Source organism: Monodelphis domestica, chromosome 1 (genome assembly GCF_027887165.1).
Source record: "Monodelphis domestica isolate mMonDom1 chromosome 1, mMonDom1.pri, whole genome shotgun sequence".
NCBI lineage: Eukaryota > Metazoa > Chordata > Mammalia > Didelphimorphia > Didelphidae > Monodelphis > Monodelphis domestica.
In genome coordinates, this window is record NC_077227.1 from 73,329,882 (window position 1) to 73,351,937 (window position 22,056).

Sequence of the window (22,056 nt, forward strand, 5' to 3'; positions counted from 1 at the left end):
ATATGTAATGTTCTATACTTTCATGTGTGACCTAAGGTGGTAAAGAGAGAAAGGCATGGGGGAGGGAAGGGGGCAGTGAATGAGTTAATACAATGTATTTCTAGAAAATTGTCTTCATTTACAATCTTAATTTTTCCCAGATTTTTCATGAGTAGTTGTGCAAATTCTACATTATTAGCTTTATGTAAAAATATTGCTATAGTTAATAGTCCTTGATCTTAAAAAAAAAAATCACTCACTTCCGTAGCTCTGTCTTTTAACTCAGCCAGTGAGTGGTGGTGGAAGATTTCTTCCTTCAATAACAGCTCATGATGGAGAAAAAACTGAAAAATGGAGAGATGGAAAATGAATCCCTCCTATGTTACGCTTGACATTATGACATCTTTATAAGTCACAAAGGAAGACATAATTCCAGAGTCATTTTAAATGATCTGGGGGGGAAGGGCAGTAGTATCCTTTGTTGTTGTTGTTGTTGTTCAGTTGTATCTGACTCTTTGTGACTCCATTTGTGGTTCTCTTGGCAAAGCTACTGGAATAGTGTGCCATTTCCTTCTCTAGCTCATTTTACAGATGAGGAAACTGAGGTAAAGAGAATAAAGTGACTTACCCAGGGTCACACAGCTAGTAAGTATCTGACTCCAAACCCAACACTCTATCCACTGCACCTCCTAGTTGCCTTTAGGATCCTTACATGAATCCTATTAATAAATGCTCCCTCAGTTTTTCTGGACTGTATATTTTCCTCATCCTTTCTCCTCCTAACACTTGGCCTTGACAGAAAATAACTATTGTCAACACCTCCTGTCTTTTTTAAAAAATTGTTTTTAATTTATTCATTTGTTTTTCTATTACATAAAAAAATTCCCAGATATCCCAAAATGTTACTAGGACCTTTGTTTCCCAGAAAAAAAAGGCTACACCCAAGACTCACAAAGACATGGCAATTGTACACTTGACTTTTTGAAAATTCCAGCTTTTTTCTCACTTGTTGCCCCAGTTTTAATTCTCTGAAAGGCCAGAAGAGCCAACCATTTAATCTTTCTCCTAGGCACTCCATGAAGTGCAATCAATCTGCTATTAATTCATCATAAAGAATATTACTCTGAAGATAAAAAGAGCCAAATAAATGATAAATAAAAATAGAATGGCTTCATGATTCTATTTGGAAGACAAAAAACTGTTGAATCTCAAAATAAAGCCAATGGAAGAAATGAACGAAGCATGGTGAGCAGTAATAAGCATCTGGGTTTATTTTCCACCCTGTATGATATCCCATTTCCTCATGGCCTTGCCTTTTGCACACAAGGCAGAATCTCGGACTAAGAATAGACTGGTTTTCCCTATCAGAAAGGAAAGGAGTTGTTATTTGTGTGAATGGTTGCTATAAACTCATTCTACAATGTTAGACCATAGACAGTCACCACACGGCGTAAATGAAGCCTTCGCTGGACAGTTGTTCCATTCATTTGCTGAGCCAGGCAGAGGTTGCCTTGGACTTGGTTCCTGTGTTAACCCAGAGCAGATTAGATTGGTAGTTAAGCAGATAAACTGGAGTCTCCCTGAGAACTGGAAAGCCAAAGAGAGAGACGGAGGCAGTGTGATGTGATGAATAGAGCCCAGTTCAGAACCAGAATGTTTTCGGTTTCAGCTCTGACTCATAGAGCCTGGGTGAACTGGACCAAGTAACTTAATGTCTAAGTGCTTTAAGCAGAGATGCAGGAAAGGTGCCCATGTGCATTGCTAGTGGAACGTCTAGATATGTTAGATCTCAGGTCCAGACTCTAACTCATAGAGAAAAGTTATGCAAAGGACTCAGAGGAAAAAAAATATAAAGCCAAATATGGTCAAGTGGACAGAGCTCTGAATATGGAGCCAAGAAAGCCTCCAGAACCATCTTGTAACTGCAACTCTTGGTTGAGTGACAGCCTCTCAGTTTCCTCATCTGAAAAGGGGATAATCATTCTTGTGATATTTATCTGACAAGGTTATCTGGAGGATCAAATGAGTTTGTGTTCATAAAACTTTTGCAATTGTTTCATACATATGTTTGTATAGGCAAATATACACATTGTCTATATAGGTTTATGTATGTGAAATGTAATAGATGTTAGTGACTATTAATAGAATTTCCTACTACTGATTCAGGAAAATATATAAGGTAATAGCAAAGGGAAATCATCCTTATTTCTGATTTTCTTAAGGACCTTTCTTGCAACCAGTATTCATGACTGAAACATTTTGTGGAATCATGAGACATTTGGGTCCACCTAGACAAAGATTATTTTATTATAGTCTCTGTGTATATGTTTATGTCTGTGAGACAAGGGGGGTAGAGAAAGAGAAGAGAGAAGAGATGAGAGGGAAAGGGGGAGAGAGAGAGAGAGAGAGAGAGAGAGAGAGAGAGAGAGAGAGAGAGAGAGAGAGAGAGAGAGAGAGAGAGAGAGAGAAGAGAGAGAGAAGTAGGAAGCACAATGGATAGAGTGCCGGACCTGGAGTTCAAATCTGCCCTCAGATACTTCCTAGATGTGTGATCCTGGACAAGTCACTTAACCCCAAATTGCCTAGCTCTTATTGCTCTTCTGCCTTGGAACTGACAGTATATTAATTATTATCTATTATTATTTTAGTATTGATTCTAAGATAGATGGTAAGTTTTTTTTAATTACTTTTGTGGGATGGAGAAAGGTTGGGAAGTTTGGGTTGTCTTATGAAGATAAATATAAGGAAAAGACAGAGGGAAATCTTTCAGCTATTCTGACTTTGCTCAGCCTTTGCCAGCTAGCTCTGACAACACAAATAGTCTGGATTATGGAAGTTTTCATTGCTTCGGGCTCCAAATTTCACCAAAGAACAACTTCCTTGGTTTTATGCTGCATGTTGCCTCCCTGAGTACTTTGAGATTCAACATCAACTTTTCTGTTTCCTACAGGAAAAGCATCGGACCAGAGAAAACAATGCTACAGAAGTGGCAGGTATGAATATTACTGCAGAAGAAGGAAAAAAATCTATTGTTGAGGAAATTGGCCTGGGAAATGATAGTTCAATCTCTGACAAGGGAAAGGATATATTTGGGGACTTAACAGCAAGGAGTCAATGTGTTCTTTTTATTTATTTTCACATTTGATGAAATGCAGGTACTATCCCTGAAAGCCTTCATCTGAGCTCCAAAATCCACAGGCTTTAGACTTGTAGAAAGAAGATGGGAATTCATATCCCTGCTCCTCAATTCATGACCTTCACCTTGAGCAGAGATGTCTACTATTTGGCCTCACTTTCTTCATCTGCTAAATGAGAAATGGGAGTGCCTAAGAGCCCTTTATATATCTAGATCTACTGAGTCTTTGTGTACATGTTTATGTAAGAGGAGAAAGAGAGAAAGGAGAGAGAGGAGGGAGACAGAGACAGAGACAGAGAGGAGAGAGAGAGAGAGAGAGAGAGAGAGAGAGAGAGAGAGAGAGAGAGAGAGAGAGAGAGAGGGAGAGAGAGAGGGAGAGAGAGAGAGAGAGAGAGAGAGAGAGAGAGAGAGAGAGAGAGACAGAGAGAGGAGAGAGAAGGGAGAGAGAGAGGGAGAGAGGGAGAGAGAGAAGAGAGAGGGGGGGATAGAGAGGGGTGATAGAGAGGGGAGAGAGAGAGGGACAGAGAGAGAGAGAGAGAGAGAGAGGGAGAGAGAGAGAGAGAGAGAGAGAGAGAGAGAGAGAGAGAGAGAGAGAGAGAGAGAGAGAGAGAGAGAGAGAGACTGTTGGAGGAGAGTTGAGGAACAGGGACTCCCACAGTAATGGGGAAGATTATAATCTCCTTAGTGGACCTTTATTGGGACATGAAGAGTCAGAAGGCATGAATATTTCTAAACCATGAACCTTTTACTGTGAGAGCTTTAGCAGAGCTATCTCTGGTTGAATGGGCAGTCTCACTCTGTTTATCAGGCATGACATGGCCTCACTTCCTTAAACCTTTTCCATGGAATTTAATACAATTCCAAAGGTGGAATATTCCCTGGGTCCCATCAAGACCTAGGACCTACCAACCTTCTTCAATCCTTTTGAAAACCTGACCATAAACACTGGTGGAAGGATAGGAGCAGTTGAACTAGGAAAAGCTTAGACTGTGGTCTGATTTCTTGCTTCTGGCCTCCACCTCTAGTAAGTCTATTTCTATAGAGCCAATTTAGTCCCTCTCATTTTGGCAGTACCTAGGGAAAGGCCTCACTTGCCCTGTCCTAGTTACTTCTCTTAGTTGTCTTGCTACTTTGGAGCTCAGGTATCTGATTAGTCCGGGCTATAAAATCAATTCCTTATCATGAATCAGAATCAATAATCTGGCACATCTTCTATAGTACAATTTTCTGCCTCAAAACGGGGACCATACATCTTGTTACACTTCTCTGCATGATGGTTTGGTGGAATCTGAGGGCAGCCAGAAAAGATAATTATAGACCTTCTCCCTGCCTCTGTGTAGTTGAAGTCAGTATCTGAGTATAAAAATTAAATCAATGCCATCAGCAAATATTTAAGTAAGCTGGAGAATGAGTCTGTCCAACAAGGAGGTGAAAACCACAGTTGTCTCAGTTAAATTCCAGTTTGAATAATGTTTGCGAATAAAGGAGACCTAAGGGATAGAGATGCAGTGGACCTTTCAGCCCAAGTACCCTAACATTGAGATGCTACATAGAAAAAGCCTGACAAAAGCAAACTAACAAACAGATAGATGCAGGGAATAATGCGATTTATTTTATTGTAGTGGTAGGGAGCCAAGACACAATGGACTTCCACTTCCCAAGAACATGGATCCAATTTCAGGCAGCATAGGTTGGTGTGTCTAAGCCACCCTTAAATATTAGCCGGCATGGGTAGACAAAGAGGTGGGTAGAGATTTTAAAGAGTGATAGATAGATATAAGGATGTATCTGGTACTGCTTTTCCTACCCACCATTCTATTTCCAGCTTCTTCCTTCTCACAAGCTATCCTCCCTGCTTGTCTGTTCATTGGAATCTCCAATAATGTTTCTTTTCCTCTAAGGTTCAGCTCAGGATCACCCTTCTTAGGAAAGCCTTCCTTGATCCCTCCCCTTCTCAGTATTCTATCCATCCTCCAAAGACCTCATATTCTATATACTCATTTCTACACGCGTCTAAATCTCTCCAATAAAAAGAGAGAGAAAAGAGAATAATCATTTCTAACATGCCTACTATGTGCCAGGCCCTGTGCTAAGCATTTTACAAATACGATCTCACTTGAACCTTCCAATAATCCTGAAAGGTAGAAGCTGTAGGAGATCAGATTGCTTTGCTTATTGTCTCTTTATCCTCGCTGTCTAGCCCCATGCTTTTTCCCATTGGGGTAGGGCAAGGTGAAGCAGTCAGGATCTATGATTTTCTCTTTGTGTGCAATCACCTGATGGGAAAACTCTTCATTGATGCAATCATCAACTCCCCCTCATTTTATCATTTGTATTATAGTATTACATAATATGCTAACATAGCATGATGTGACTTGTATATTAATATAGCATTATCTGAAATGATAAGTATATAAAATTATAATTTATATAATTTAAATTATTGCCTGGGGCAACTTAGAGGCTAAATGCCAAGAAGAGGGACTTGGCCTCTTTGTCAGAGGTAGCACCTGAATCCCGCTGGGCAGGACTAGCTCTCTATCCGCCAAGGCGTGATGAATCTCCAAGCACCATGTTTCTCCCTGGAGTAGCCACTAAGCTTTTGTTCTTGTGCTATTATTAGAGTCTGTTCCTCCAGCATCCTGACTGGTGGTGCGATGGTCTTATCTCCATTGCAGGGAGCTAGGCTTAGTTGGCCAGAGATAGACGGTGCCTCCTTAGAGGTTACGGAGACTTGACTGCATATAGAGAAAATGAATTGTTTTGAGACCGAACTGCTAGTGCTCCGTCAGCCCTTGTGTAGTTACTCAGTTCTCGCCTCCCCATAGCCTTGCCAAGTTGATGAATACAAGGGGAACATTTAAATAGAGCAGCATAGTGCCAAGTGAAGCTTCCATAGTGACAGCAAACCTCGAGTCCCCAATAAACATGAGAGGGTCTTTGGGTGGCTTGCTAGAGACCCCAATTAATGGCACAACTGCACCTGGACCTTTTCCTCCAGAGGCCGCTCCCAGGATTTTATTTTTACTTTTTATTACTTTTCTTCAAATACATTTAAGAGTCACAAATTAATAATTATTCATTCTAGAAGGAGAAGATCCCAAATTAATGAGCACACTTCCAATTGGGAAAACAAAGACAGAGAGAAAGTTAACTTCTAATATTGGAGAACAAGTGGACAGACCTCAGAACTTTCTAATGGGGGTTTCATTGACTAGAAATGTCCCAAAAGGAAGAAGGGCACAGATAAACCAGTGAGTCCATTAGAAGGCAGTCAGTGTGGGGAAAGGGCTCACCATCATGCCATAGGAGAAGCAATCAAGTGAGCTGGGCCTGTCTAGCTTGAGGAAGAAAGGACTTAGAAGAAAGGGGAACAATGAGAATATCGTTCTCTTCAAGTGTTTGAAGGGGCATCCTGTAGAAAAGGATTTAACCTTATTTCCTTTGGCCCCTTAGGGCAGAAATAAATATAGCAAGTATGTGGCAAGGCTTGGGAAAAGGAAAACCTTCCTGAGAGAGCTATCTCAGAGTGGAATTGGTTATGGAATTTGGAACCCAAAAGTATTGAATTTGTCCTCAATGGAAATCTTTAAGCAAAAGCAAATATGTCCTAAAAAGGGATTCTAGTTCAATTACAAGTGGGGCTAGATATGTTCTGAAGTCTTTGCACACTATGAGGTTCTATTAAAGCCAGGCCTACAAGGGACCCAAGTCACCATTCTAAACCTGATTTGCATTTTATAGATGAAGAAACTAAATGCCAAGAATCTTACCAATATAAATTATATTTTAATGTATCTTGGTAGAAAGTGACACTACCTAAGATATGTTTAATCTTCATAGATTAAACATATATTCTAATTAATTAATTATTCTAGATTAAACATAGATTCTAATGACTTTCAACCATCTGTAAAATCCTAAATAATGACAATTGTTTTTAGAACAGAAGTGATTTTTTTCTTTGGCTTTAGAACCCATGATGTCATGTTTTCTCAGCAGATTTGCTCTTCTAATCGTGTTTTGTTTTGGCAAATATTGAAATAGATTTGCACCTCCAAGTTCACGCTGAGTTGTGACATGGGAAGGCAGCCCAAGGACATGGTGGGTGGCAGAGGGAAACTTAACCTAGGATGGAAACTAATTTAATTTCAGATTTGTCATGATGATTTCATAAAATATACAATACAGTAACAAGTAACTAAGAGAGAAGTCTAAGGCTATATATGTGGGAGGCCTACCCAGACAATATTATGACTCATGCATATTGTTTTTCTTCCTTATGCAGAAAAGGGAAATAAGCAATTTTGAATATCTCATGTATCTAAATACCCTGGCTGGGAGGACCTACAATGATTATATGCAGTACCCAGTTTTTCCTTGGATTCTCGCTGACTATACCTCAGAGGTAAACCACTAAACAAAAAGGACTGCCTTCTTTCTCTTTATTTTACTATTTGCTATGACCAATAGTAAGGGCTTGCAACTTTAAGGATACCAAGTTTGCTACTGCAAGTTAAGTTAAGGTGTGCAAGTTTGTAAAGGGCAGAAGTCTGGGCAGCAGAGTACAGAATTCCGAATTTTCCTATAACAAATGTTAAATATAAATATGAACCCAGACCCAATTCCTCAAGCTTGCTTAAATACATACAAGATAACTCTTCCTTTTCACCCTCAAATTTATGCAACAAGGGCAGCAATCCCCTCCCTGGATCTCTTTGTGTAGGTCCATGCCCAGTTTCTGGCCAGGTTCTGCTCCTCACCAGGTAGTCTTTGGTGCAATTCCTCTTACATCATAAGATGATCCAGTTCATATTCAGCTCATAAATTTGATTAGCCATAAAGTCTACCTCTCACTCCCTCATTTCTATTCTATCATCTCTCTGCTCCTTTCTTTAACCTTTAATGTAATGCTGGGTGGCCACTGGAAAAAGCCACTCGAATATGTGTCCCTTGCTGAGCCCCTGGCTAAATGAAGAGAAGGCAGTTTCCAATATTTAGTTTAGTCGGCCTTCATCTTATTTTCCCCATTTTTCTACTTATTTAACCAAATAAGCTCTTTCCCAAAGTGTGCTGTTTGTTATTCTATACATCCCATTTGGGGGGATAAAGAGAAGGGAGCCCAGGGACCTCAGATCCCCTATGTGTATTTCTATACTTTATGCCATTGGTCCTCAAAATCTATTTCTTAGTTTATTGGGAGAATCGTCAACCAATATCACCTTTTAATTATCAGAATGTGTCTCCTCCCATGAAAGCAGTGGACTCGTCTTTGAATTAACAAAGAGCAAAGACAGCTTTTTACAAATTGAGTTGCTTTCCTAGCATTAAACTCATTGATTGGAATTTGAAGTTATATTTTTATTTCTCAGTTAGTGCCTGTCCTCTGTCAATACAAATCCTGGTTTGTCTGAAGCAATGCCTAGCATATGTCAAACCATTTAAAAGAAAAACAAAATAAAACAGACTTCTAAATCTTCCTGCTCTTGTGACTGGAGGAAATCTCTTTATTTAGGTCAACTTAAAACAGATTCAATCTGAACCCAATCTCTCACACCTCTTATTTTCCATCTCTCTCTTATTATGTCTTCTGGGGTCACTACCTCCTCAGCCATAAAACCACAGCACTCCAAGATGCAAACTTGCTAATCACCTGAAGGGGTCAACCCAAATGACAGTAAACTAATAAAGAGAACCATAAAACTAGATAGCATAACCTCCCAGAGCTTAAGCTGGGGCACCCGTGGGTCTCCGCGAGATTTAGAACTGCCTATCTGCCTTCTAGGCTTTGAACTTCACGAATCCCAGGACATTTCGCGATCTCTCAAAGCCCATGGGGGCCCAGACCAAAGAAAGGAAACTGAAATTCATCCAGAGATTTAAAGAAGTGGAAAGGTGTGAAGGTATGTGATTCTGATTTTAATTTCTTTTTAAATGTTGGGTATCAGAATTCATCAAAACTTTTTGGGGTTGTTAGGTCTATTCTAGAGAAAATTACAAAGTAGGTCAAATCTGTTTTGAGATCTCCAAGTGAATCTTGTACTAGTTCTTCCTTCCAAAGCACAAGGACCAAGCCTCTGTGGTTATTTCTTCCAAGTGTACTTGCATCTGTAAAGGACATTCTAGAAGACTAAAACAAAGAGTTTTGAGAAATCGTACAGAAAGCCATAGAATTAACAAGATTTTGATCTGGAAGGTACTTTAAATCATCTACTCCATCTCCTTCAGTTTACTCATGAGAAAACCAAGAAAGAAGCTAAATTCATCCAGCCAAAGTCACACACTCAATCTATAGAAGAGCCAAGATCTTAACTTGAGTCTTCCCACCCCAAATCCCTGATAATTAGAAATATTCTTTTGGCTTCTAGGTGTAAGAGTGGATACAATCCTGGACCTGGGGTCAAGAAAACCTCAGTTTACATCTAGCCTTGGATGCATACAAGCTCTGTGACCCTGGACAAGTCACACCCTGTAACTGTCTCAGTTTCCTCAAATGTCAAATGGTGATCATAACAGCATCTGCCCCCCCAGGATTATGTTAAGGATCGCATGAAATCATATTTGTAAAGTACTTAGCTCAGTGCTTAGTTAGCACATAGTAGACACTATATAAATATGCATTGCCTTTTTCCTTCCTTTCCCTTTTGGGCATGAAATTAGGATGAGAATCTTCCCTTCATCCTATCTTCATGCCAAATAACCCTGGCTCCAACTCAGTTTTTCCCTGGAATCATGCCTCCAGCCCAATTATATAGACCTCTTTTAGCTTACCCTAAGTTTGATCCCAATTGGATGGTACCAATTCTGTTACCAACTCTGGTTTCAACTCTTCCAGCTAGCATATGCTTTTGTTTTGGAATTCACAAAGGAATCTCTAAAGTTAGGGCCACAGTCATATAACATTGCAGTTTAAGCTATGGGTATAAGCATTGCTCGATGTCTGGGGATTTTCTGTAACTTCATCTTTTAAATGCAGGGATGATTTATGGCTGGTTTATGTTTTACTTATATTTACCTATTGAGTTTGGGTGTAGGGAGACTCAAGGAAAATAGAGCAAAATATAGACATATAGAATATGTATATATATATAGAAAAATATAGAAAACACAATCAAATAAAGTAAATGACTTACAGAATTCAATGAGTATAGTCTACTCTTTCTCTAGCATCTATCCTGCTCCTAGGTAAAGACTTTCAAATCTGGAAGGGTAATTAAATTTGAAGCAAAAAGAAATGTAATACCTTACTAAGAAGAAAAAACGAAGGTGAAATAAGCCAAGTTAGAAGCATTTCTTCGCACAAAGGAAGAAATCACAGACTACCATTTTAGAAATGAAAAATTAAGTATTAAAAACATCAAATGACCCCCAAATCAAATGGCTATTAAGTAGTTGAGCCAAGACTTAAATCCAAGTTTTCTGATTTTTGAGTCCAGCACTCAAATGCCCTCCTCTATGATGAAATTTCAGGGACTTGGGGCACCTGGGTGGAGCAGCACCCCTTCAATCACAAGCACCTAGTATGTTCTAGAAACCACACTAGGTGCTGGGGATACAAAGAATGAAATCATCCCTACTCTTGAAGAGCATCAGTTGCTCCTCCTAAACAACCCTTGATCCGTTAAGCCCTGACTTTCCTTTTTTGTCTCCATCACCTGTTCCTCCTCCCCCTCTTCTTTTTCTTTCCTCTTCCTCTTCATCCTTACTGTCCTCATCCTCAAACTGCTACCACCACTACCACCATTCCCACTACCAACTACTGTCACTTCGTATGTGTAATTCCTTCATGATTTTTTAAAGTACTTTCCTCACAGCAACCTTGGAAGGAAGGTGGCTGATAGGGATGGGAGAAGAATCTAAAACAAGAGTTTGGACCACTCGGCTGAATGCACTGACATGGTTTACCAACTGCTGGCATTATTACTAGTCTACATTTTATGAAACTCTACAGCAAAATAGTGATTTTCCCCCTCTTGTTGCCTTCTGATGCTTTTTAAACATTGCCTCATGTTCAGTGTTCTTTAATGGCCAGCTGCATATGTTGTATATTATCACCATCTGTGCCATCTTCACCAAGTGTAACCCCTGAAATCCCATTTGATCTCATCAACAGGTGAACTTTCAGCCCAGTGTCACTACTGCACGCATTACTCCTCTGCAATTATCGTAGCCTCGTACTTGGTTCGAATGAAGCCATTTACCCAAACCTTCTGCTCTCTGCAGGTAAACACAGTATTATCCCTTGGAAACCAACAGAAAGGTATATGTTTTTTTAAATAAGGAAATAATGTTTCTTTTAAATATTGGTGTTTAGTGCTAGGGGTTCCCCTCAAGTTGACTTCGGTCAGTAGAACGTCCATCCTAAATATGGTCTGAAGTCAAGTCAATCTAACACATTTAGCAAGTATTTACCATGTACAAGAAAGTGCTTGGAGTTGGGAAAAATTCAGAGATAAATAACAATTTTTGCCTTCAAGAAAATTTTAATCTAGTAAAGAGATTATGATACGTGCATACTTAGATAATATAAATGAAGACATAACAAGTTCCCCAGAGGGATAAAATAATATCCAAGGTCTTAAATAAATGAAAGATCATTTCCAACTAAGCAAGTTAGTATAGTGGATGGAGCACTGGACTTGGAGTCAATTCAAAACTAGCCTCAGCCTCTTTACTCACTGTGTCACCCTGGACAAATCACTTAACCTTTATTTGCCTCAGTTGCTCATCTTTAAAAAGGAGATGCACTGGAGAAAGAAATGGCAAACCACTCCAATATTTTTGTCAATAACAACCCATGGACAAAAGCCCACTGGGTCATGTGGAATTGGACACAAGTGAACAAGAGCAATTAAAAGATCAAGAATGACTTCTTTGGAGGAGGTTCCATTTAAGCTGCAAATCAAAGACTAAGTATTATTTTAATAAGCAGAGATGCAGGGGCAGGGTATTCCAGGCAGAAACCGCAACTGGCATATAGACGCAGAGGTCTGTACAGAGGACATTAGCTTGGGGGTTGGAAGCAGAAGAATGATTAAGAAAAAAAACCCTGGAAATAAAGTCAGATTGTTTTTGAGGTCATTCAAAACAAAGCCATTTTGTAAGTAATGGAGAACAACGGGATGGTTCTAAATAGTGGTTGAATCTTCCTAAGCTATTCTGAACCCTTCACCTTACCTTTGAGTAGACCTCTACAGATGCAGTCCAGAAATCAGCAGACCTATAGAACCTGAATATCTGTGCATCTGGACCTTAATTGTCCTTTTCTTTAGCAATCATTCACATGTCAGCAATACTTTAGTGAGGGATTTGCTTTTGCTATAAATATTCTGCCCTTATTTTGGATTCTTGGTTCATGTATTACAGCTTTTCATCTACCCAACTCAAGCTAAGATCGTGTAATTTAGCAGATCTAATCCATTACATTTATTTGGTGGAGAAGCTCGGGCTTTTTAGCCTTCAACAATTAAGGCAAGCTATTTGTCCCATTGGAATCAACAGAAAAGTACTGTGGTTTAAAACTGAGCTTTCCAAGCTATGTCTCATCAGAGAAAAGTGTCCCAAGATGTAGCCTATGTGTTGTGACCTATCCTAATCCATTAGAGACTGTTTGTTTCCACTATCCTGCCCAATCAAAGGCAATAAATATAGATGTTAATAAGTTTTCAGTTTTTAAAACTGTAAATCTTCCTATGAGATCAAGATTCCCAGTGGGAGACAGGAAGGAGATGTGAGGAGAAAGGCTGAGTTCCTTTCTCCAGATAAGGAGTAGGACTCTGTAGTCTTTTCCTTCTTGGCACAATCATCTATTTGCTTGACCAAATGATTTGTCTAGACATTGTATAACTCCTCACTCCTTAGAATTCACTCAAAAATAATAAATGTGCTTCCCAGGAGTCTCTCCAAGGCAACAAGCATTTTAAGCGAGTTTGGTTTGGAGAATTAATAGTCCCTGAGTTATAGCTCATGCCAGTAATTCTTTCCAGATGTTCATTAATGCCCAAGAAATAATGGTGGCAGGGGTGGTTGTAGATGATAACAATGACAATGAATTCAGTTGCTACTTTCCAGCCAAGGATCTCAAAATGCTTTAGAAAGTTTTCTCTTTATAAGCTAGGTAGAATTCAATCAAAGTCACATGCCCCATGGGAGTCCTTCTGGCTTCTTTTTCTCACCTTTTCATTTAAAAGCATGACACTATTAAAGGATTTGGCTGCCATTAGTAATAAGAATGCTGAACAGAATTGGAAGTTAAGGAACAAAATATAGAGAGAAACAGAGACAGGGAAAATGTCCTCTTTTCAATACTGCTCCCAAACCTGTATCTCCATGTGGATACCCTCAATCTTCCTGAAGTTGTCTCAGAAAGAGAGATGTGCCTCAGGACACTACATTTTTGAGATAATCTGGGGGATTATGAAGTCTGTATAGCTCCATAATGAATCCCTTGGGTCTACCCCAGTCTGAATCTACATGGATAAGTTGGCCCAGAAAGCCCTTTTATAATCCAGGCTCCAGGCTGTCTTTCTATATGGATTTAATTAATCAATCAATCATGAAACATTTGTTAAGTTCTTCTTATATAGGGGTACCAGAAGATAGCAAAAATAGTTCCTTCGAGGAGATTACATTTTAAAGGGTGAAACAGTATTGACATAAATCAATACATACAAAACATGCTCCATTAGGAACCAGGAAGAATATCCTACAAAGATGTGGCTGTCTTGAAGGAAGCTAAGGTATTCTGAAAGGCAGAAGTCAAGAAAGGGAGCATTCCAGGCATGAAACATACCCAGATATGGGAGACAAAACTTTTTGTGTACCGAATAAAGATCAGTAAGGCTACACCATAAAAAATATGGAGGGCAATAATCTGCAAGAAAACTGTATAGACAGGAAGAGTCTGAAGGGGAAAAACTTTAAATGCCAAATAAAGGAGTTTATATTTTATCCCAAAGGCTTTAAGGAGTTGAGGAGGGGATGCCATGAGTAGACCTTGACTTTATGGAAATCCCTTTGGCTAACTCTGTGGAGGGTTATTGGAGGGGAATTGAGGAAGGCAATCTAAAGAGAAGGCTATTGCAATAGTCCCCTGGTACAGTATGAGGGCAAGAGTTGGGGTGAAAGGTAAGTCTGTGAAGCAGGCACTGAACTCCTTGAGAAAGGAGAGATAATATCCTGGGCAAGATAGGAGGTAAGTAATTAATGGCCACAAGAATCTGGGTTGGTGATAAATTTGGATTTCATTAATGCCCAAATAGGAATCTGTATAATGAAAGCAGGAGAAGAAGCCTCTAGAAATGGTAGTCAGTGAGTAAAGGGGAAGAAATAAAAATGTATCAGGCACTAGGGAGGGAAACCAGGGATGTAGTGCTCTTTGGAGAGAACCCAAACTCAGTGAGTCCTAGAATATGGAAGGAACAAGAGAGGACATGATATAAAAGAAAGGAAGTGTGTTCAAGTGAAGCTAGAGTTCCAGCGGGCTCAGTATTAGGGATGCTCTGATGTGGAATGGGACATTGGGAGTGTGGGGTTGAGGTAGATGGGAATAAAGGAATGGGCATCTAGAACTAGGGAGGGGAGTTAATTTTTTGGCAGTTAGGGCTCACACTATCCACTGTGCCCCCTAACTGTCCTTCGGCAGTTGTATTATTAATATTTGGGGGGCTTTGAGAAAGTGGGCATATGCTAACTACTGGGAAATGTATACACTCAGAGTATCAGTGAATGGGAAGAGACCTTCTGAGGAAGGTAGGAATATTCAACATTGATATTCAAAGTTTCTGAGCAGCCATCATGACCTTGAAAGTGTCAGGAAGGCCAAGCAGAAAGTTGTATGATCCTGACCAAAAGGCCACTGTGTCCTAAAGTTCAATCTAGGCAGTGTTATGGCCACCATAGGCTGAGCAAGGAGTCAGAAAAAATGGTACCAGAAGATGGAAGGTGTCAAGCTTTTAGAAAAAAACTAGAACTTCTCCCAACTAGCATATGCCCTTAGGCTCAAATGTCTCTTTATATCTAATTTTCAAATCCATGAATTTGGGGTTTACATGGGCATCCTCACTCAAGCTCATGGTAAACATTCTATTTTTATTTCTAAAAAAGATACAATTATATATCTATAAGCTTAGTGGTGTTTTTGTTTGGTTTGGTATTGGTTTTGCCCAATAACTACTAAAAAGCTCTAGGGACCAGGGTTCAAACTATAGACCTCTTACTATTTCCCTCATTGTAAATGAGTGGGTAGAGAAAAAACCAAGAGGAGCCAAATCTGGGGAGAAGGTTAGTAATTTTTCTGCTTCACCCTGTTGCTGGTCTTTCATATGTGGCCAGCAAATGCGTAAGAGTCCTTGTGGCACATCCCTATTATACTACTACTACTAAAGATTAAATAATCCTTGTTATACTAATGAAAATAATCGTAGTAATTATAATAAAGATACAGCCTAGTTAACTCCAAATTGGTGTTTAATTCATGCCTCCTACTTACTATATTATAAAAGCAGATTTGTTTCATGCAACAGTTGTTTCTGGCTTTAATTCCAAAGCATATGATACTCTTTGTAGCAAATAAAAAAATAATAATCATTCAATTCCAGGGACAGTTTTTGTCATTTGTTTAGCTCTTGGTACTCATTTATCTTTCTGATCATTCTAGACCACATTATAAGCTAATTTTACCTCTTCAGAGAGCTAGGATATTTCTAGTAAGTTGTTTTCCAAAAAGTACTCAAAATATTAATAATATAGCTTTCTAAAGAAAAGCTTTCTAATGATACTTAGGGGCAGCTCAGTGGTACAGTGGATAGAATGCCAGACCAGAAATCAAGAAGACTCTTCTTCCTGAGTTGAAATCTGGCCTCTAATCTTTACTTAGCTATGGACCTTGGGCAAGTCACTTAACCCTGTTTTCCTCAGTTTCCTCATTTGTGAAATGAGTTAGAGAAGGAAATGGCAAACCTGTATTGGTGCCAAGAAAACTCCAAATGGGGCCACAAAGAGTGGGATATGACTGAGAAACGACTGAAGAACAACAACAAAAAAACACGATAGCTCACTTTTAAAGAAAGAGATTAAGCCTTGAAGTAATGTCCTTATATGTCTATTTAATACTGAATTTCTGGAATTGGGGTGAGTTGTACCTGTCTCACATTATCTACTATGGTGTTTAGCCTCATTGATAGAATGAAGGAGCTGGATTAGATGATCTCTGGAGTCCTTCCCAGCTATAATTCTCTGATCTTATGATTAGAAAGCAGGGATGGGTTCTTCAGGGCTGTGCTTGAGCCAGCTTAGATTCTCAAAAGCTGGTTGTTAAATACTCATTGTGAGGACTGACACCCCTTCAAGCAGCAGGCTAAAATTAGGGCTTGATTTACTGTTTTGTTGATTGTCTGGTTTTAAGAAAGCAGTGAAGATCACACCTACACCCAAACCTCCCTTCCTCTGCAGCAAACTTTCCTCACTTGTTGCTATTGTTGTCACCACTGCCATATGCTTCCTGCCAGGATGTGCATTTGTCAACAATTGGCAGCCACAGTTTACCAACAGGCTCCTGGAATGGTTCCCCTGTTTCTGTGGGCTGCCTATCATGAGCCACAGACTCATGATCAGAAAGGACACTATTTTTTATATAGCTGCTTTTTTATAACTTTGGGTTCTGAAAGTCTTTTTACAAGAGGGAAGGACCTTTGTGGGCTCCGGGATGCCTTGACTATATTGTCTGAAAGAGGCCCGTTCCAGCATGACTCTGTATTTTAATCGTCTAACGCAAATAAAGTACTGCGTTAATTAAGTTACACACTCTGTGAAATCAGTTACTACCGCAGTTGGTAAGGACCTTCTGAACCCCCGAGGCAAGGCTGTGACTGATTTTTCCTTCAAGCCATTATATTAACTATAGGAGTGAATGCTTGGGGGTAGCCTATGATGCCCATAAACTAGCAACTAGTTGAGATAAGCCACATCATTTTCTAATTATTTCAATATATGCTCCATACTGTGGGACACCTACAGGGATTGACATTTCAGAAAGCCTAAAGAAGTATAGTTTTTAGTGGAAGAGCCCCTTGTTGCTGGGCCAGATCCCACCATTCATTGGCCAACTGTGACTTGGCCCAACATGAAGCCCTTCTAATTCATTTTCTCAGTCCTGAGAAGACAGAACATCCATCCCCCTCATGAATGTAACCAGGTGCCAGAATTAATTTCCCCTGTGGCTGGGGGGAAAATATTTAAAATGTAACTGTGAATTCTGGGTGGAGTTGCAGACATATAGCATTCCTTTCCTAACAGGAAGAAAAATCTGTCCAAATACCTTGTTACACAAGAAAGATTATTAAATGAAACTGTCCATTTCTATCTATCTATCTATCTATCTATCTATCTATCTATCTATCTATCTATCTATCTGTCTGTTTATCCATCTGTCTATCTGTCTGTCCATCCTTCTGTCTGTCTGTCTATCTATCTATCTATCTATCTATCTATCCATCTATCCATCTTTCTATCCATCTGTTTATCTGTCTGTCCATCCTTCTGTCTTGTCTGTCTGTCTATCTATCTATCTATCTATCTATCTATCTATCTGTCTGTCTATCCATCTGTCTATCTGTCTGTCCATCCTTCTGTCTGTCTATCTATCTATCTATCTATCTATCTATCTATCTATCTATCTATCCATCCATCTATCCATCTTTCTATCCATCTATCTATCCATCTGTCTATCTATCCATCTATCTAGCTCTGTTTGTCTATTTGTGTCTATTATTCTTGTCTGTCTGTCTGTCTATATCTATCTATCTATCTATCTATCTATCTATCTATCTATCCATCCATCTATCCATCTTTCTATCCATCTATCTATCCATCTGTCTATCTATCCATCTATCTAGCTCTGTTTGTCTATTTGTGTCTATTATTCTTGTCTGTCTGTCTGTCTATATCTATCTATCTATCTATCTATCTGTCTGTCTGTCTGTCTGTCTGCCTTTCTGTCTGTCTATCAGCCTTTCTGTCTATCTATCTATCTTTCTGCCTGTCTGTCTATCTATCTATCTGTCTGTGTCTGTCTATCTGTCTATCTATCTATCTATCTATCTATCTATCTATCTATCTATCTATCTATTTATCTGTCTGTCTGTCTATCCATCTGTCTGTCTGTTTGTCCATCCTTCTGTCTGTCTATCTATCTATCTATCTATCTATCTATCTATCTATCTATCTATCTGTCTGTCTGTCTGTCTGTCTATCTAGATATGTATGTACATACATATATGTATACATGTATCACTGTAATCCTTAAGGCACTAAAGAAATTATCATTATGATGATGATGATGATGATGATGATGATGATGATGATGATGATGATGATGAAAACTGGGGCTCCAGCATAGGACTGAAGACAAGAGAAATGATTAAGGAAGCACCAAGATTTACTAGAAAGCCCAACTTTTTAACTAACTTTTTTTCTATTATGGAATATTGACTGCAATGATGGAGCCCAAAGTTTCAGAATAGGTTACCCCTAGGATGATAGATTTAAAGCTAAAGGATCCCTCTCAATATTTTATAGATGAAGAAACTGGGCTAAAAGTGAGTAAGTGTCTTACCCAATGTCACATAGCTACTTGATAGAGGTGGCATTTGAATTTAGGATATCAGCATATCCTGTCGACTATCCAGTGTCCTACCTTGCTTCCTTGAATTGATGGCATAGTAGAATTTAATTTCAGTTTACTTCCATAAGCATTTACTAAAAATTTGTACTGGGATAGACATTAAGAATGCAAAGACAAAAATGAAACCATCTTGGTTTAAAGGAACTTCTATTCTTTTTTGGGGTGGTAAGTAGGGTGAGGAAAGGTGTAACATGCATATCAATAAATGCAGAACACATATAAAGTACATTTGGGGCATGGGGGGAGCACAAACAAATTTAGAAAATTGTGAAGGAGCTTATATTCTCATACAGGAGACAGACATGAGTTAAGCCAAGAGGTGAAGGTGAGACTAGAAGACATTCCAGGACAAGGGATAAAGACAGAAAGCCTGGAGATGGGATAATGTGTCTGGAGAACAGCAAGAGCATCCGTTTGGCTGGAGCATAGAGTGCAGGAGGGGGAGTAATGTGAAATGTCTGGAAAGGTAGGTTGGAGCCAAACTGTGAAGGGCCTTAAATGCCAAACAGAAGAGTTTATATTTTAAGAAAGATTTGCTGACTCTAATCTTTATTTGCCAGGGGCAGATTAAAAAACAAAACAATAAAAAAACAGCTTTCTGAAGAGTCTTGAGTAAGTTTCTGTCTCCTCATTCCTTCTGTCCTACATTTCTCTAGTCCTTCTCATGATCCCAAAGCTATTCCAAAGCTGGGTTCTATTACATATTATTTCTCCTGTCTTCTCTCCCACATCCTCTTATATGTCATTCCTTGTCTCACCGAGCCAATTCATACTCCTTTATACCTCTACTAATATCCAACACCACAAACACACACACACACACACACAGACACACACACACACACACACACACACACACACACACACACTGCTAACTACTTATCCATTTCTTTCAAAACTAAACATCCATAAGAATTTGGTCACCTCTTCCAAATCATGTCAGGACATTAAAAAAATATTGATTCCTTTTGTCATTATATCATAGTCATTTTCCTGTGTACACATGCATACGTGTGCATATCAAACACATAAACACACATACATCCTCCCTTGTAACAAAGAAAAATAGTTAAGTTAAGTCTGTGCCAGGTTTTGTATGTGACATCCCATCCCAGAATCTTCCGCCTTTCTAATGGGAAGAAGGTATTTTGCCATCTGTTTTCTAGGACCAAGTTTGGGCATTAGAGTTATTAATGACCCTGAAAGTCTATTAATTGTTATTTTGCTTATTATTACAGTCTTAGATGTGTTGTTCTTCCATTTCAGCATTTTTATCTCCATGCTAGTTCATTTGAGTCTTTATATCTATATCTATATCTTTTAATTCCTTACACTCATCATTCTGTAGAGAGAGTCAGTCATTTTGGTCATATCCAACCCTTTGTTACCCCATTTGGGGTTTTCTTTGGAAAATAATAGAGTGGTTTGACAATTTCTTTTCAATTTCATTTTATAGATGAGAAAAATTGTGGCAAACAAGGTTAAGTGACTTACCCAAAGTAATATAGCTAGTAGTTGTCTGAGAGTAGATTCAACCTTGGGGACATGGGTCTTCCTGATTCCAGGTCCTTTACTCTATCCACTATGCCACTTAGCTACCTTTCATTCCATAAAGCAACAGAATATTCTATTAAATTCACACACTGCACACATACACACGCAGAGTTTCCATTTTCCAGTTGATCAGTACTCATTTTGCTGCTACTGTTGGTTTTTGGAGGGTTACTACAAAAATGCTGCTATTCTTATTTATGAATTTATGAAATCTTTCTTTCCATCTTTGCCCCCCTAAGAGAATCCTTACTAGCTGAATTGCTACATTGGTATATGTAAATATTCTAGTGACTTTTCTCACCTAACTTCTAGTTTTGCTCCCAGAAAATTTCAAACAGTTCACAGATCCACCATTGTTGCATATGTGTGCCTGGCTTCCCATTTACACAACTTGAAAATCATATCCATTTACTAAGACTTAGCTGCATAGATATTCAAATATAAATTACATAGCAGAAGGATACTATGATTAAATAGATTATTTGGCAAGTGGAGTAATATATGAATTCGTTCCACAAGGAAAAAATAGAGGGTTTTTTGGGGGGTGTGGAAGGGGGTTACAGCAAAGTTATTAACAATAACATGACCACACAAATGTGTACAAGGGGAAAAGCATTCTGGGTAATAAAAAAAGGAATTTTGGGTAATGTAGTTTTAGGGGTTCAAAAATTTCCAACTATACATTATTATCTTATTTGATCCTTGTGACAACCCTAGGAGTTAGGCGTTATTACCATCCCCAGTTTATATATGAGGAAACTGAGGCAAATAGAGATTAAATGATCTGTTCAAGACCACATAGTAAGTATCTGAGGCTGAATTTGAATTCAAACATTGTTGACTCTAAGCTCCTCACTCTATCCACTGTGCCCCCTAAATCAACATTTGTAAGGATGCATGATACAAAAGAAAAACACCAAATCTGAAGAGAAGACCAGGGTACAAATTTGAGTTCTACTACCTAATAACTGTATGTTTTAGCCTGCCTGGTCTTAGTTTCCTCAATTGTAAGATGAGAGTGTTAGACTAGATGGTTTCGGGGGTCCCTTCCCACTCTAAGTCAGTGATCCTTCATGAGAGTGTTCACATGCTATAGAATTTTGCATAGAAAGCTACTTGCCAAAATGGGACATTTGCTTATAGGTGGGATGGATTTGGGCCAACCTCTCTGAGCACGAAGGCTACACTTGCTTGTCACCAGTTGTCCATGTTTTCATAGACGTGGACAAACTGGCTTACGCTTTCTGAACCTCCTCCGGGTTCCATTAAGAATTGTTTTGCTTCATTCAGGCTTCTTTTTTCTTTCTCAGTGAAGAGTCTCAGTAACAGTTTAATTTTTGGCTAAATAAGATTAAAAGAATGTGAGTTGATTTAGAGCAGTCAATTTGAATAAATAGGAAACAAACCGAGACAGTGTTTTGTTTTTTTGTTTTTGTTTTTGTTTTAATTTGATTGTTATCATTTCCAAGTTGATGCTGGTCCACCTGTGTAAGTTTAGAGAACTAAGAGGCTGAAAAGAAACGGAAGATTTGATGCTGGAAGACTTGGTCCAAGTTTTCTTCTTCATGCGATGAAGAGGCAGGCTTTGTTTTCTTGAATCTATGAGCTCCTAAGCAGGGGGAGCTTGCCACACCATATGACTATTCAGGAAACTGTAAGATCCTGGCTTCTAAAGTAGGAAGGGGCCATAGAGAGAAACCAGCCA

The 22,056-nt window shown here is 39.0% G+C and overlaps 2 protein-coding genes across 6 annotated transcripts in view; one reads left to right on the forward strand and one right to left on the reverse strand.

Annotated features, from left to right (window-relative positions):
- Positions 1 to 373, reverse strand: part of LRRC18 (leucine rich repeat containing 18) — a 33,792-nt gene extending 33,419 nt beyond the window's left edge. For 3 of the 4 annotated variants that reach the window (XM_007478598.2, XM_007478599.2, XM_007478601.3), the window contains exon 1: positions 240 to 373. The gene's annotated coding sequence lies outside the window, so the exon portion shown is untranslated. The remainder of the gene's footprint in view (positions 1 to 239) is intronic. The other variant, XM_007478600.3, reaches the window with a different exon arrangement.
- Positions 1 to 22,056, forward strand: part of WDFY4 (WDFY family member 4) — a 371,719-nt gene that overhangs the window by 294,513 nt on the left and 55,150 nt on the right. For both annotated transcript variants that reach the window (XM_056800705.1, XM_007478602.3), the window contains exons 48-51: positions 2,930 to 2,972; positions 7,404 to 7,523; positions 8,901 to 9,018; positions 11,229 to 11,338. In XM_056800705.1, the coding sequence (XP_056656683.1) occupies positions 2,930 to 2,972; positions 7,404 to 7,523; positions 8,901 to 9,018; positions 11,229 to 11,338 (391 nt within the window). The remainder of the gene's footprint in view (positions 1 to 2,929; positions 2,973 to 7,403; positions 7,524 to 8,900; positions 9,019 to 11,228; positions 11,339 to 22,056) is intronic.